General features: G+C 47.0%; 1 protein-coding gene and 1 pseudogene across 1 annotated transcript; one reads left to right on the top strand and one right to left on the bottom strand.

The window, feature by feature from the left end:
• Positions 1–399: 399 nt before the first annotated feature.
• LOC125942727 (uncharacterized) lies at positions 400–15,593 on the top strand. Its single transcript, XM_049660995.1, has 5 exons — positions 400–946; positions 1,812–1,873; positions 10,224–10,319; positions 14,217–14,243; positions 15,305–15,593. Exons 1-5 carry the CDS (start codon positions 868–870, stop codon positions 15,431–15,433), a joined length of 393 nt encoding a protein of 130 aa, XP_049516952.1. The 5' UTR covers positions 400–867; the 3' UTR covers positions 15,434–15,593.
• Positions 3,735–3,850, bottom strand: LOC119437928 (U2 spliceosomal RNA; annotated as a pseudogene).
• Positions 15,594–16,309: the final 716 nt, after the last annotated feature.

Raw genomic sequence — 16,309 nt, 5'->3', positions numbered from 1 at the left:
CCTTAAGAATGTTCATAAAGTTTTACGACAAATAAATTCGGTCCACGAACAAGTTGTGTTCGTCGGTCCCCGACAACACTGAAAAGGTGGCGTTGCCTGGTAGCATTGGAATTGTTTTGATGGTGAAAGGATGCCAGAGTGTACTTTCTTCAATAAAGTTAACACAGACAAGTTCCTGAGAGGAGGATAAATCGGCAGCACCAATGTCGTTGAAAACGTAGCTGTACTCTGAAACGGTGTTGCTTGTCAAATCATCTTTAATGAAGTGCACATGTATATCTGAAAAGTAGTTTCCTCAGGGCCAACTTAAGAAACATACGCACGCTTTACCCCGCCCCCTCCCCCCTTAGCTGTTGCGTCAGTGGAATTTTACGAATTTTAAAATTCACAGGTTGCCCGGGATGGCATTACAGATGAACTGGCGCTAATCAACAAACCGACTGAAACAAATACTGGCGCGCTAAAGGTCTACAAACATGGGTACAATTTGTCGAAAGTTGTATGGCGAACCCTGAAACTAGGGTAGTCATACTCAGGTCACTGGCCTGAGCGACATAAACAAACATCCCGAGGGTGTCCTTGCCCTTATCGGCAAACCCGAAGGTACCGCTTTCGGCTCGAGAAAGCCGGGTTGAAGGCGCGTGACAGCTGACAGCCCTACTTCCTCAGCGCATTTACAGTCAGCGGAATGGGTTCGAGCTTGGCTATTCGCTCGTCCATGTTCCTGTTGACGACGCACTTCTGCAAATCGGCAGCCAAACTGGCGCCTCGGTTTTGGGTCCAGCTACCGCGGTGGCCAAATGACATTTAGTGTGAAGCAGCGCCACTGACAATCGGCAGCAACCGCAGTTCCAAATTTGCGCGAAAATGAAGACACTTCTCGTCGTATTGCTTTTCGCATCAGCAGCGGCGCTCGTTGTTTCGTCCGATCCGCTCGATATTTGCAGTAAGTTGATTTTACTTCAATTCTTGCTAGTTTTAAAGCTGCGGAGGGAGCTCAGAAGATCTATCTATCCTCGAGCAAATGTACTGGCAGTTGCGGATTTTGATAGAGCTGTAGTTTTAGTTCATTCGACAGCGGTGCACAATTAAAGACGAGTGTCCGGTAGTGTGATAAAAGGCTATGCATGCTTGGTAACTTTATCTTCACCTGGTTAGGCGAACTAATATGCTTTTTCATTGAGGACACTGCTTTCACAATGTGTCTCGCAAGCAGTTGTGCGATGTGAATCATCAGCTGAAATCGAGTATTGTCTTCACTTGTATCAAGTGAAGCTTATAACCAAGGCGCCGCTTTAAGTGAACGGTAACTAAAGCACCGACTTTTCTAAAGGCAATCTTATTTCATAACACCGATAAACCACTATAGTGATTGTACTGATCGTCAAGCGTAGTATTAAGACGAGATTGTGCAAGTGGAGGATGCCGGACAAGGCAAGAAATTGCGTAGTCATGCCTGTCTTTCACTCTGTCTCGTTGCGCGGGATTGGTTTACGCTACTTCAACATTCTAATATCGCACCGTCTAGTACTCCAGCCTGCGCTTGTGAAGTGTTTCCACTTTTTTTCATACACCGCTTGGAGAGCAGACTAAGGGTGCGATCTCATAATGGTTCGGAAAGCGAGGGCGTGATTGGTCTGAATTGCGCTTTCATTAGCAAAAGCGCCATCACACTAGGCCAAGCGCACGGTTTGCTTCAGGAAACATTATCAGATCGCACTCTCAGTCATCATGAAAGTGGGGCGAACATCTTGAAGCATTGCTTCGACCCATTCGTGTGTCACGCTGACATTGTGATTTTTTGTGTGCAGGAAAGCGTGCGCCAGAAATTGCCTCCGCCATGAGGTGCATTCGGTTGAAGACGACTGTTTCTGTAAGATTAAAAACAATAACTCTTCATTTCGCTTACGCATTTTACACTTTCTTGAATATCCTATGGTCGACCTTTTACAGAGACACATAATCTGGGTGCTTGGCCTCGGCCATCACCAACCCAGAAAGCTACGCGTGCTCTTATTATACTTTTCTAAAATCAACGGACCTGAAAAGTCGCTTGTTGACACGCTGCGCCTACTACGGTGCAAGTGAACTATCTTTCGCTTTCTCCTTTCTTCTTTCAATCCCTCATCCCCTCTTCTCCGTGGAGGATAGCAAACCGGGCGTACGTCTGGTTTACCTCCCTGACTTTCTTTGTTTCTATAGATCTCTATCTTGAATATCTTCACTCCAATTTCTCTTTTAGGTTTGTCTACCTAGAAATAGCTAAGGTCCTGTCGTAACAACTAAGGCGTAGTTAGGTTCCAATGGCTAGCCATGCTTATTAAAGTGACTAACCATAGGAAGCAATTGCAAGGTTTATGGCGCTCGTGACCTACGGATTTTTAGCATTGAGTGTGGCTACTGGTGGTTCTTAGACCCTTAGACATAGACTATTAGCAACTAGTAGCCGACCATCCAATTGAGGGGTTGTCGTGAACGTCGTGTAACGTACGAGAGACTATTGATGACATCAATGGAAGAAGCCATTTGTCGTATTCAGTGTTTATCTATGTTAAAAGTGCTAGGTTGCGACACCGTCTGTATTAGGAAGGAAATAAATAGGCATTTCTTTAAATAGCTGTGTTGACTTTGTCACCCACTCATACGTAGTGCGAGGCGAGAGTATAATTCCGAAAATGTGCACCCTTATTTGCGAAACTCTTCTCACGCAAGAGCACTTCCTCATTGGTTAGTACTGGCTGACATCGCTCCCGATAGCGAGTACCGTGATAACAAGACGATCGCCGCACCGGTGGCTGGTCACATTCTGCACTTAAGAACGTTTCTGTAAGTACGGGCTCTGATACCAAGTATCGCTGATATTCTTTTTTTTGTTAAAAGAAGCTTTTTGCTTATCAAAACTTTTCTAGTTTTTTCTGCATCACATTGAACACTATGTTTTTGTTAATTAGTCTACGGAATTTTATATATTCTGAAGACTATAAATTTTCCCCTTGTCAGGCGGCTTTTTCGTCTCTACTGAATTGCGCCATGCTTACTTCATTGAGTCTATCAGACAGGAAGTGAACCCTACTGAAACCAATTCGAGGAGGCAGCAAAGTGGGATTCTACAGTGCTATCGCATCCGGAAGAGAGCCCAAGATTAGGATAGTGTCGTAAACCGCGATGGGGGGCAAAGTGCAAGATTCTTCCTTTTGATGCCATCTACCTTCCGAACATATGATCTATTCACATCTAGTCAAAATATGTCTCAGCGCGTCTTCTTTCGGTGATTTGAACTTCAATGCGGTTGACTTCAATGGACGGGAGAAAATAAATAAAAAGACGGGAGACTCGTTGCATCTGTTCAAGAAAAGCGCGAAAGAAAAAGACTCCTAAATTTGCATGGTGTGTAACTTTAAGCCGTCAACAGAGAACACCATGTCCAGTTTATTAAAGGTATTCACGGATAATATTTAGCAGCTGGCCTGGAGCTCCTATGACGTAAAACTATTTCATTCTGATTTTAATCCTATCTCGACATGTCACATTTACGTAACCCAAAACGCTGCGGGTCACCGCATTGGGCGGTTACCAGCAGCATTGTTTGAACAGCCCAATCAAATGCTTGCATCGTTTAAATGGAGCCCCTTTTGTTTGCTTTCAAAGTGAATAGCATTGTCTACCTTGACAGGATATTTTTACAGCGAATCTGTGTATGGCTAGTTTCCTGCGGATCGATGTCCGTAGACCAAAAACTCTGGGCCGATCTCGAAGATAGTGCAATACCGGGCCGACCCGCGGCGGAGGTGAAGCAGGCTTCGAGCCCTCCGCCAACTTGAAATAATAAGTTTGTCTGGAACCGAGGGGTTGCAACGGAGCGCCAGGACAAGAGGACCAGCTCACCAGGCTTTCAGAACAGACTGGCGCGTGCCGTGCTTGCGCCGCTAGCACGAACCGTCCAACTGCATTCTCGTCGTCATTCGCAGCCGGCCCCGAGGCGCCGGCCGAGAGCGCCGACCTTAGCGTACCCGCTTAGCAGCGTTGGTGGGCGCTACCGCCCCCCCCCCCCCCCCAACCCAGACGCAACGGCTAAATGCACGCGTCTACGAGGTAGAGATGAGGCTGTCTTAGTGACATGCAGATCCACGGATGCGCCGACGACATCCGCGGGGAGCTCCTTGGGAGGCGTCTCGCAGTAGGATGGTTTGAGGCGGTGTAACGATACGACCTCTTCGCGACCATTCAATAGGATGGTGGCGCACTTCGCCGTCTTGTGGAGGACGCGGTACGGTCCATCGTAGGATGGTGTAAGGGGCGCCTTCACATCGTCTCGTCTGGGGAAAAAGTTTGACGAAGATGCAAAGTCCGAGTGCACAAAGTTGCTGTGGTCCGATGATCAAGGCGGGACGGGGCGGAGTTGCTGAATACAGTGCTGTAGGCGCAGGAGGCACTGCAGCGACGGAGGCAAGGGGGGCGAAGGAACGAACAAGTCTCCAGGAAGCCGCAGGGGTGCAACGTAGACGAGTTCGGCATCTGAACAGCCAAGGTCGCGACGAAGGATGGCACGTAGGCCGAGAAGCACCGCAGGAAGGTGGTCGACCCAGTGTTCTTGATCCAGGCACGCAGTGAGGGCAGCCTTGAGCTGGCGATGGAGCCGTTGAGCCATGCTGGGGACACAGGGCTGATATGCAGTGGTACGGCATTGCTTAGTGCCAAGCAGGAGGATGAGGTTAGTGAAGAGTGTACAGTCAAAGTGCCGGCCGGGGTCAGTTGTCACAATGCCGGGGCAGCCGAAACGGAAAACCCCTGCTGAAACAAAGGCTTTGGCGTCTGTTTCCGCAGTGATGTCCGGAATGGGGACGGCTTCAGGCCAACGGTTGAAGTGGTCAATCATTAGAATGTACCGGCACTCGTGAGAGAGAGGAAGTGGTCCAACCAAATCAAGATGGACATGGTCAAAGCGGCAGGCAGATGGCAAGAAAGACTGCGTGGGAGTCTTCGTGTGGCCGGTCACTTTGGTGGTCTGGCATGCGAGGCACGAGTGGGCCTGACCCAGACGTACCACTGTGTAATGAGGCGCTGTGTGGCTTGGATGCTTGGATGGCAGATATCGCGAAGCGATTGGAACACCGCACCACGGAAGACAGCCGCAACGAAGGGGCGAGGTGCAGCCACTGACATATCGCCCCAGAGTGAGTCAGGTACAAACGGGTGAGGAACGAGTTGTAGACAGTGGTAACGGGGATGGTCACGCAGCGCTTGCAGCTCAGGGTCTTGCATCTGCGCCCGAGCTAGACGTTCCCAGTCCATAGTTGGTGTAGAAGTGCCGACGGAGGTGATGCGTGAAAGGGCATCAGCTGCCTCGTTGTCGGTGCCTTTGATGTGCCGGATATCCGTTGTGAACTCCGATATATAGGCCAGTTGAAGTTCACGTGCGATGTACTTGGAAGAGTTGGTACGAAAGACATACACCAGAGACTTATGATCCGTTAGAACATAAAATGGCTGGCTCTCCAAGAAGTGCCGGAAGTGCTGGATGGTGAGTAGATAGCGAGCAGCTCGCGACCAAAAACGCTGTAGCGAGTCTTAGCAGCTTGGAGTTTTCCGAGAAACGAAGTCCAGGGGACGCTACTCGGAGTCGATTTTTCTGCTGGAGAACAGCGCCGATGGCCACACTGGAAGCATCCGCCATGATGCGAGTAGGCACGTTAGTTCTCGGGTGGATGAGAAGTACCGAATCAGCGACGGATTGTTTAGCAGCCCCGAAAGCAGCTTGAGCTTCGGGAGATCCGGAAATTGCCGATGAGGAGCCCTTGGTCATGCGAAGAAGGTAGGTCAGCGGGTGCTGAAGCTCAGAGCAGTGCGGAATAAAGCGTCGGGAGAAATTAACTAGGCTCAGAAACTCACGCAGCTGGCGTAAGGTAGTGGGTGTTGGGAAGTCTTTCACGGCGTGGACGTGGGAGGGCAATGGACGAATTCCCAGCTCCGAGAACCCAAGAACTCGAGCTCCCAAGAACTCGAGCTCGGAAGACCCAAAGACGCCTTTCTGGGGGTTGACTACCAGGCTAAATTGTTGAAGGCTTTGAAAGAGTTCCCGAAGGTGACGCTCATGATTTCGTGGATTGGAACTCGCGACAAAGATGTCGTCGATGTAGGCAAGTATCACCGGGAGGCCGCGCGTTACCTCGGCAATGAATCTTTGGAACGTTTGAGCTGAGTTGCGTAGCCCAAAGGGCATGCGCACATACTCAAACAGGCCGAAGTGTGTAGTAATGTCCGTCTTCGAGATATCAGCAGGCTCAACCGGGTTTTGGTGATTGGTGTTGACAAGATCCACTTTACTAAAGATCTTGCATACTTCTGAGTGCCCTGTGAAATCTTGTATGTGTGAAAGGGGATAGCTATCGTGAACCATGTGAGCGTTGAGCACCCGGTAGTCGCCGCACGGACACCAGTCACCCGGTTCTCTCTTGGGCACCAGATGTAGTGGGGAGCCCGAACTGCTGGACGAAGGGCGAATAATACCCAGATGGAGCATGAGCACGAATTCCCGTTTAAGGCCAAATCACTCTTTTGTACCGCGGTCCGCGCATCACGTGGTATGACGTCAACAGTTCGTGCGGATCACCGTTGGTCCCCGCAAGACCGCGGCCCTCGCGGTCCAACAATTCGCCGAGGCTTTTCCCTCTTCAGTTTTGGCGGCGGAGCGCATGCAAACCGCAGCGATTTTAGTGTAGCCAACGAATGTTGTCTGGCAGCACAGTGTCTTCAGCCAAATCCAATCTAGTTTTCGGCTCAGTAAAAGCCAGCAAAAGCCATTTCGACGACTCCAATGCGCGATACATGCGCGGCACGGGCACGAGGGGTTGACATGGGTTCGCGAGTTTGTTGAGTCGAGAGTACTGTGGCCGAGAGTGTAGCTGGTTGGTCCGCTCTGTCGTCTGCTATGGCGGTCCACCGTGTGGATGTCCTTCGCGCCGGACCGGACTGCGGCGGACCGTGACGTCGCATCACGTGAGCGATCGGCCCATGGACTTGGTCCGTCGTGTGGATCGGCCTTTAGCAATGGCCAGACGCTCACCGAAGAGGCAGCGCTGACGGGCTGCGACGGGTGGACCACGCGTGACAATGTGGTGGGTCACGATGTGCTTGGGTGGCTGATTTAAATTACAGGGCCTCGTCACCCCAGGAAATTCTTCGAGGATTCGAGCGTACAGGCCTGCATGGTGGGATCAGCGTGCGGATGCCAGTGTGAGTGACAGCCGACAGAGCGCCAGGGATTGAAAGGCGCGTCTTGCTGTCAATCAGATGATGGTGGCGCGTGCTGATGTCGAGGCCGAAATGGGTCAGGAAGTCGGAGCCGAGGATAAGCTGATTGACGTCGGCTACGATGAAGACCCACCGGAACGTGCGCCGCAGGCCACGGTCGAAAGTGAGGGACCCCAGAGGTAGAATTCGCCGCGCGCAGTGTAGGTCCAGATGACTTAGAAGTGTGGTCGCGCTTAGTGGACGGCAGTACGCTGGCCTTGGCACCAATGTCTAGAAGGAACCGCAGGCAGGATATGCGATCCATGACTATGAAAAGGCGGCCGGGTTGTAAGGCCACGTCACGTGCCACCGTCAGTGATCTCACAGTGCGTTTCCCGACCATTCGCATGGGGACTTGCACTGGCGGGCGCGGTGCTGGAATGTGCGATGGTACCAGCAAATAGGCGAGCTTGAGGGCTGCGCGAGCGGAACTGCTCGGGGAAGAGGGACGGCGGCTGCGACATGGGGTGGACTCGCGCTGGTCATGAGGGGACGTCCGAAAGGCGTGTCCGAAAGGCGTCGATGGAAATGGCGAGCTGGTCGATCCGGGACTGTAAGCGGGCCATGATAGAGGACTGTGGCGTTGAAGAGAGGGCGTAGACTGAAGCAGAAGTCACGTCGTAGACTCGATCAGAGAGGTGGGCGAGGCGGTCGAAGGTCAAGTCACCTGTAGCGGCCAAGGGACTTCCGTAGGGCTAATAGCAACAAAGGGATAGACTCGGAAATATATTTTCATATGTTCTTCAGCCTAATCAGTTAATACATGCCATATCAGATGGGGAGTTCTCGCAGTTTTCGTGATGTTGCTTGAAAGACCGGCGAAGTGGGCGTGGCCCGAAAATGTTTGACCAGTTTTGGAGAGCTCATAGCAAAAATGGAACCGGAACTTTGAGGGGTGGGGCAAACACCGATAGTGTAGCTTTAAGTGAATCTAATGCTTGCTTGTAAAGCAATAGCAATATGTTTGTTAGCCAAGGACCGACAACTTACAAAAGAAAGACGACAATAGACCAGTGAATGAGTGGGATTTAAGGAACGACATCCAGAGTGTGCTGGAGTGGCGGCGTTCCACTTGTGCTGCATTCAAGGAATTCGCCTCAGAAGCTAATGAGATACGATGCGAGGAAACACACAGTTTGTGACACTCAATATGCTTGTGTCACAAGGAACGAAAATCTCGGCAAAACTCCTCGGCAAGATTTACAAAATTTGCCCAGTCAAAAATACCGAGGTTGAAAAAAAGGCATACAAATCAAGTCGGACACTGCTTCAAAAACAGAAGGAAATTAATCAAGAAGCTGCCAAAAACTCAGAATGCAGCACTGGCGAAAAGCAATGGTAGAAGGAAGTATCACAAGACGAAAGGATCTGGCAGTGCTTTGTCGGCAATAGGGTCTGGACGAAGATGACACAGTGCCTGCTGTGTGGCCACTGTGCTCATGCAGACTGTGTAGAGTCTGACAGAGCCGCTTTGGTTTGTTTCCCTTGCAAGGACTAAACGTCCATAGCTTTTGTAGTGTTAGCTACACTGGCCTAGCCAAGCCCGTTTCACGCGGCACATCAAGAGCCGTGCTGCGCATGCGCAAGGATCAGTGATGTCACACGGCTTGCGCACCGGAGCCACCGGAGCCGGCACCTCTCGCGCACTCCGCCGCCGCCGGTCTGCGCATTCCAGAGGAGTGACGTCGTAGCCGTGGTAGACGCACTGGCGCCGGCGCGCGCTCGCTGTGCAGTCGCCGTCTGACACTGAGCTGGAGCCGCTGCGCTTCTGACTGGCGTTTGCCAGTGTGGTATAGCCATGGAGAAGGAGAGCGCAAATGCTGCTCAACAGCGCAGAAGAACGGAGAAGCTTGACTCATCGGATCCCGAAGTAGTTGCCTGGCGATTAGCGGTTGAGCGTAGGAGGAATGAACAGAAGAAGGCTAAACGTGCTGCGGAGACACTGGAGCAAAGGGACGAACGTCTAGCAAAGCGGCGTCGCCAGGAGGCTGAGCGACGAGCCCGACCACCCCTGCAGCAACAACAAAACGCCGTCGATGACGTCAATGCTCGCCGATCGACTGAATATACTGTGAAACTCAGCGAAAGCGCCAGGGCGACTCGGACCTTCCAGACGGACTTCGTAAACAATCCGTTTGGATATGTGTGCGACGTGTGCGAAAGACTATGGCACATGAAAGACTTGACGCCGCTGAGTAGTGCCATGCGTGAAACGTTGAGTTTAGCGGCGGCGCCTCAGTGGGCTGAAACCGTGGTGCGGGTTTGTACAACGTGCAAGAACTTTCTCGTTAAGCAGAAGATTCCACTCTTTAGCGTTACCAATGGGTATCGTTACCCACCGATGCCACCAGGTCTACCGGTTCTGAACGATGTGGCCGACTTAGCTCACGCTACGTATATCCAGGCACAGCCGAGCTAAGCCACTGCTAATTTTTTTTTGTTAGAGCCTCTCAATTTGCCCCCTTGGTTTGTCGCATATTTTGCCCGATGGGTCAAGGCAAAGTGTGACGTTTGTGACTTTTATTTTATAAAATTTCTAATTGCTCCCGTGTATTATATCGGGACACTCCTATTTCTGAGCGCGCTCAGATGGCTGAAAAAGAATACCCCCGCTACCATACGTATAATAAAATACGCCAAAAATAAGAATAAATGACGTTCGTTTGCAAATTTTGCAAATGTACACTTATGAAGCCCTCAAACGCTGTACCATACTCCATGGTCTTGAAATATATCAAGAAATCTCTTGATTATGCGCTATTATTGCTGCCCGATGCTGATTTGATGTATAAAAAGGTCTGGGCAGCGTAACTGAAGTATGAGTGGGTGTCGTATAAGTAAAAAAAAAGATAATTCCAATAAATTCCCACATATTGTGAATTTTCGCTGACAAAACAAGCGTATAATTGTATGATTTTTTTACCTCGACAAAGTTTCGAACTCTGTTGCACAAGTTCCTGGTCAGGATGCACTGCCACGATGATGTGTGCCTCGTCCAAGCATGGTGCCACAAGAACGACAATGACTTCGTGAGTTATGGAATAAAACACTTTGTAGGAAATTAGCCATATTAGCTAAGCAGAAACAATATATCATACCTAGATTCTCTAATGTTCTGATTCTTGTTGAGTCAATTAATTATATCGCTTATCAGTAAATAAGTTTTTTTGTGGGAGTGACTCGATCCCGTCAGCTGTAAATATGAGATTTTTACTTTATTTTTTGGTACAGTTCATATATGAGTGGACATGCCCACACTTTATAGCCATGCACACAGGTCTCGCAGGAAATGATGGTGATTTCTTCGGCACTCCATATCTGCTCAAGTTCATTAAGCCATATAGATATGTTATCTTCTTTTTGCTTGTTTTTCAGTATTTATTTGTCACTGCTCTACCATAAACATCTATATACGTCTTCAATGTTTCATGCTGCTCACCTAATTATCAACGCATATTATTGTGAGTTTGAAAAAATGATATGTCGGAAGGCGTTGCTTTGTACTGATTGAACGTTGATGAGCTGGGCACAATTATATTTTATTTGATGTGTTCGAGCTTTTCTTGAATGTTGCTTGCTCCTAATTTGCTAGTATTTGACGGAGGCCGTTTTCAATAATGTCGCTGTCACAGTGTCATGCTGCGAGGACCTTAGTTCGGCAATAGTTTGCTTCTTCGGTAGTACGGCTTGATAAAACAATTTCAGTGTGGGGAGGAAGCAAGAGCACGTATTCCATCGGTGGTACATGCGGAAAACGTGCCCACAGTAGTCACCGCTAGCCTGCTCATGTTGAGCAAACCGATTATCGGACTCTGAGAGCAGACGATTCGGGAAACAGAAGCAGACGGAAACATTTAATTTTTTATAGGCTTCAAGAAATGAGGAGTGAACAGCAACAAGTTTTAGAACAGGAAGTTGCTAGGAAAATCTTTGAGGACTCATTGAAAGTTCCAAATGTAAATATAAAGCGTACTCATAGGTTTGGGAGGCCATGCGAGAACAAGTGCCGACCAGTCACTTTTAAACTAGTTGATGGTAGGGATAAGATAAAGATTCTCAGCAACTGTGGCAGTCTTAAAGGTACCCCTTTCAGTATTTCCGAGAATTTCTCGCCTCGTGTTCAGTTATTAAGAAAATATTGTGGGAATGCAGCAAAGGAAAATAGGGACAATCACGACAAAGTGGTGTTAACTTAGGACAACGGAAAATTAACGGAAATCTACTCAGGTGGGATGATACGCTCAATAAGGCAGTCCTCTTGAATGACAAGTGACCAGGGGCCAGATTCACAAAGCTTTTCTTTCGTGAGTGCTCTTTGCCATTGGCCGGCCGCCTTAGATAATATATTGTCTTGCATCCGGATTGGCTGAAATTCTTGCTTACGAACAATTCTAGCGTAAGAAGTTTTTGTGACTTAGGGCCCAGGTACCGTAAACAAACCGAGCAACATATCAAAGCGAAAACAGAGCATGAAATTATTGGTTGTGTTCCTGCCGCCACAGGAGCTTGCTGTGTTATTTGCTAATGCTAGGAATATAACGAATAAAACTGTAGAACTAGAACGCCTACTCCTGGCCTTTCGTCCGGATGTAACGCTCCTAAGTGAAACGTGGTTAAGCGAAAACGTCACGGATGCGGACATAGTACCAATTTCTCACATAATGGTTAGGAGGGACTGAGGCTCAAGAGGGGATGGCGTAGCTGTTACATAAAAAAAAGGGAATTGACTTCACTAGTATTCCTCATGAGACGAGTGTTGCAATGGTCGACATCCTTGCTCATTTGTGTGAATGCAGTGTACTAGTCGCTATAGTCAACAAGTCTCCTAACGTTGACGTTTCAATGCTTGACTCGCTGCATGCATTTCTTCAAAAGAAAACCACAGGCTAGAAAAAGGTTATCATGTACGGTGACGTCAATCTGCCTACAATAAACTGGGAACAACTGTGCTCACTACCGCCTTGCGCACAGCCTGAATGTTGCTTGAGATTGCATACTGCTTTAATATCACACAACTTGTGCAGATACCAACACGTGTCATTTCATATTCCAGCACCTTACTTTACCTTGCTTTTGTTTCTCAAGCCATTCATGAAAATTACCTTTCTGTGGACGTTTCACTCGGAATATTTGATCACAGAATAGTTTTCTGGAAGTGCAACTTTACGATAAAAAGACAGCGTTAATCTATGAAATAATTTTTAAATTTCAACATCGCCGAAGAAGAAAGCATTTTCGACTACCTTGAACAAGATTTTGACATTTTTTGCCAAAAAACATAGACAAGGTTTCCTGGGCTTCAATGAGCTGTGGCTGCACTGCAAGAACGCCATGTATGAATGCATGAGGAAATACGTTCCCAGAAAGCGAGAAACGTTTAATCGAAAAAGCCCGTGGATTCCTGCAGTTGAAGCGTCAATTAAATCATGTTCTCGGTCAAGCCACTCTTTCCTAGCGTCACACTGAGCAAATCTTAGAACCACGTTGAAATCATGTAAATATCTCTTTTTTAAATGTCAGCATGCACAACTTTCTAAAAAACAATCCAAGATAGTTTTATGCATATAACGAAGCGGAAAAACCTTGTTGAGAAGATAAAGTTGAATGACGTCGAAGTTACCGACGCTCAGCGTATTGCAGAAGCATTTAATAAGTTTTTTTTTCATCGATATTTTTGCGTGAAGACACCGAGGAAGCTGATGCTGACTGCGTTGGCTTCGAGCTTCCAGATCTTGTCATAACTGAGGAAGGCATCTTTTCCTCATTCTTGAACTTAGATTCTAAACAATCTGCAGGTCCTGACGACATACCTAATGCTTCTCTTAATCGGTTCTCCGTATTATCCGCGAGATACCTGTTCATAATATTTAACGCAAGCTTAAACGAAGGGCCTCTACGTAATGATTGGAAAATCACCCACTTAGTCCAAGTACGCAGAAAGGGAGACAAGCATAATGTATGAAATTAAAGACCTCTCTCTCTGCTTGTAACTCTTGTCAGGTGATGGAACTCTTTCTTTCTAAACATTTAAGTCATCTTTAGAAAACAATGACTTGTTTAGTCAGAGTCAACACGGATTCAGGCGTGGCTCGTCGTCCACTACGCAGTTACTTCAGATTACTAATGAAATACTGGCAATCTTGGACCGAGCTGGGCAGGTAGATATGCTTTTTTTTATTTCGAGAAAACTTCCGATCGGGTTTCATACAAAAAAATGATGATACAGCTAAAGAGCATCTTATGCAGCCAACAAATTTTGCATTGGCTTTACTCGTACTTTACGCATCGAAAACAATTTGTCAGCATAGGCGCTTTCGAATTCATCGCTCACCTCAGTACTTTCGGGAGATCCGCAGGGCTCGGTTTTAGGGCCACTTCTTTTTCTTATTCCCCTGAACGACCTGATTGACAAATTTTCCGTGCGGCGCCGATTTTTGGTGGACGACTGTATTGTTTATTCGAGCCTTCAATCTGTGGATGACCAATCAAGTTAGAAAACGCGAAATTTCTGTGCGAATGGCCGCTCGAGGCACTTTGCCTGTATCCGCGAGCGTCTTTCACGCTCGAAAAAGCTTTTATGTAGCATATATTGCATATATTGAGCAATAGAAAACTGTATCCGGAGTTTTTCATGTAGCTCTACAATTTCGTCATCGACACTTTTCATCTAAGTATAACATTTGAAAAGTTGATTACTTAATTAAGACTAGTTATCTAATTAGGTGGAATGCGAAAAATAGTCTGAGTAACTGCAAGCGACGGCAAACAACATTACTTTGGTTCTGTCCAGCCACATGGCATTTGCATATTTTTAAATCTTGCTGCATGATAGTTGGGACACCCTGTATGATCGCTTATCTTCGCAATAAAATGCTTACTTAAAATCTTTTCATTATAGCTGCAATCACTGTCATTTTTTGTTTCAGAAAGGACAAGCGTTTAAGAGCATGCCGGTAAGTACTATTCTCTTTGTTTATCAACTGTCAGTTTGATAAATTATTTACGTAAGCACGGCGCCCTATTTCGTTAAAGTTAGTAGTGGGGCTCCAGGGATCGTCTTTTTACGATTGTCAGTATTTGGGTCAGTTTTCTTACTTTGATCACCGGACATCTAATTTGTGAACAACGCTTGCGAGTGCAGTAAAATTCACTAGAAATAGATGGCTCGAACATTGTAGAACCAAATAACTGCGGCTATTTTCGTGCGCTCATAGCTATATCTGAACCATAGCTGAACGCGACATTGAGCATGGTGCCCCCCATGCTCATGATATAGAAATCACGTCTTCATGCCAAAGTTTTATGGAATAAGCGGCTTAATTACTTTACTCAGAGTCTGAGAAACTGAAACATTTTACTGCAGCAAAAGAACATCATCGCATTGATATATTTTTGTGTTCTACGCGCATTTCACGTGTCGTGTTCATTCTCTTCATCTAATAATGGTTGCTTGATTACTTTTGACACGGAAAAAATAAAGAACCACACACCATCCCCTGAAACGTTTCTTTCTGTACTAGACACTAACCAAACCAAAAAGAACCCCCCCCCCCCCCAAAAAAAAAAAAAAAGAAAAAGAGAACGCTCGCAGACACATGTTAAATGATGTTTCTGTGGTTCAATCAGTGGAACCGCTGATTATTGGTTCATCACGTAAGTGGTGTGAAAAAAAACAGTTAAGTGAATAGCATGCTGAAAAGTATACAACACAGGTACCAAATTAGCATGTACAATTAGCCCAAATTAGTACACTTGTACATGTCAACGACGTTTTTTGATTTAGCAACTTATGTCGTTCCATTTACACGCATATCCCACCCCTCACACACACACGCATGCGCAGACACACACAACACAATCTGTTATCTGTTAATCGATGAACAATGCTGCTTTTGAATAAACCTTCGCCTGTGAAATAGGCAGCTCCAAGGTCCTATCGTTTCTACTGTGTGTGTTTGTGGCGCTACACTTCATAGATTCGTATCGATTCGCTTCACTGTTCATCTTGTCGCAGTACAAATACTTCCTGGAGTTCTTCAACGCTGCCAAGAAGTGCCAGAGCCGAAGGCACATGACCGAGCGGTCCGTGAGCGGCGAGCTGTGGCGGCACTTTGTCAAGATCGTCAGCGCCCTTCTTGTCTAATTGCCGCGCGGATTCCCTGTCACGAGAACGTGTCAGAAGAAGGAGGCCCCTGCTTTCATTCCTGTTGATGTTCCTCCTTCTATGTTCCTGCAGATGCCGGCTGAAGGTTACACTCAAGTTGAACGACAGGGGTAATAAGAAAATAAAGTCATTTGTACAATAAGTATCGAGGCCGAATGTGCTCCTGAGCACAACACGCAACACGAGAAAAATTTAAAAAGTCAGATAAAAGGTAAATAATTTCCATGGAAGAGTATCTAATTAATATAATAAAACTGGTTAAAATACAAACGCGGTGTATAATAATAGAGGCGGTAGACAAGTGTCAATGTCGAGTGGCCTACGCGGCTAGACCTACCTGTTGGTTTTCAGTTTTATTGCTTTCAGCTTCTACTTCATTTTCTGGTGAATTATGATGCAGAGGTACTCGCTATACGATGATGCTTTTATTACATGCCTGTAGACACACCTAAGGACCCAGATATTTTATAGGGGAATTTTAAAGGGATGACTTGGCGAAGAGAAATCATGATTTCTAGCATTCGGCAGAAGCTGTTGTAGGGAAAACTAGTCAGGAAATTTTCATTGAATGCACCCTGAGCAGCCGTTTACAGATATCCAGTCTTCTTATACCTAATTTGCATTGGTTAACTCGTATCGTCGGTTGATTCGAAAGTTTTCAAAAGTGCCAACAATTGCCCATTTTATTCAAAAGAGGAAAATAATTTGTTATTCTGAACTCAGCATCTCGAACATTGCAGAATGCGAACTGAGCGACGAGAACGAAGAACAAAGATTAGGAACGGAAACGGTAGTGATAAATATGCTAACCGGGCTAATTGATTTCAGTTAGTGAAACACGCGCCACCGACATTC

This window comes from Dermacentor silvarum, chromosome 1 (genome assembly GCF_013339745.2).
Source record: "Dermacentor silvarum isolate Dsil-2018 chromosome 1, BIME_Dsil_1.4, whole genome shotgun sequence".
Classification (NCBI taxonomy): Eukaryota; Metazoa; Arthropoda; class Arachnida; order Ixodida; family Ixodidae; genus Dermacentor; species Dermacentor silvarum.
The sequence above is the reverse complement of the archived record's forward strand: the minus strand, read 5'-3'. Positions and strand labels throughout refer to the sequence as shown.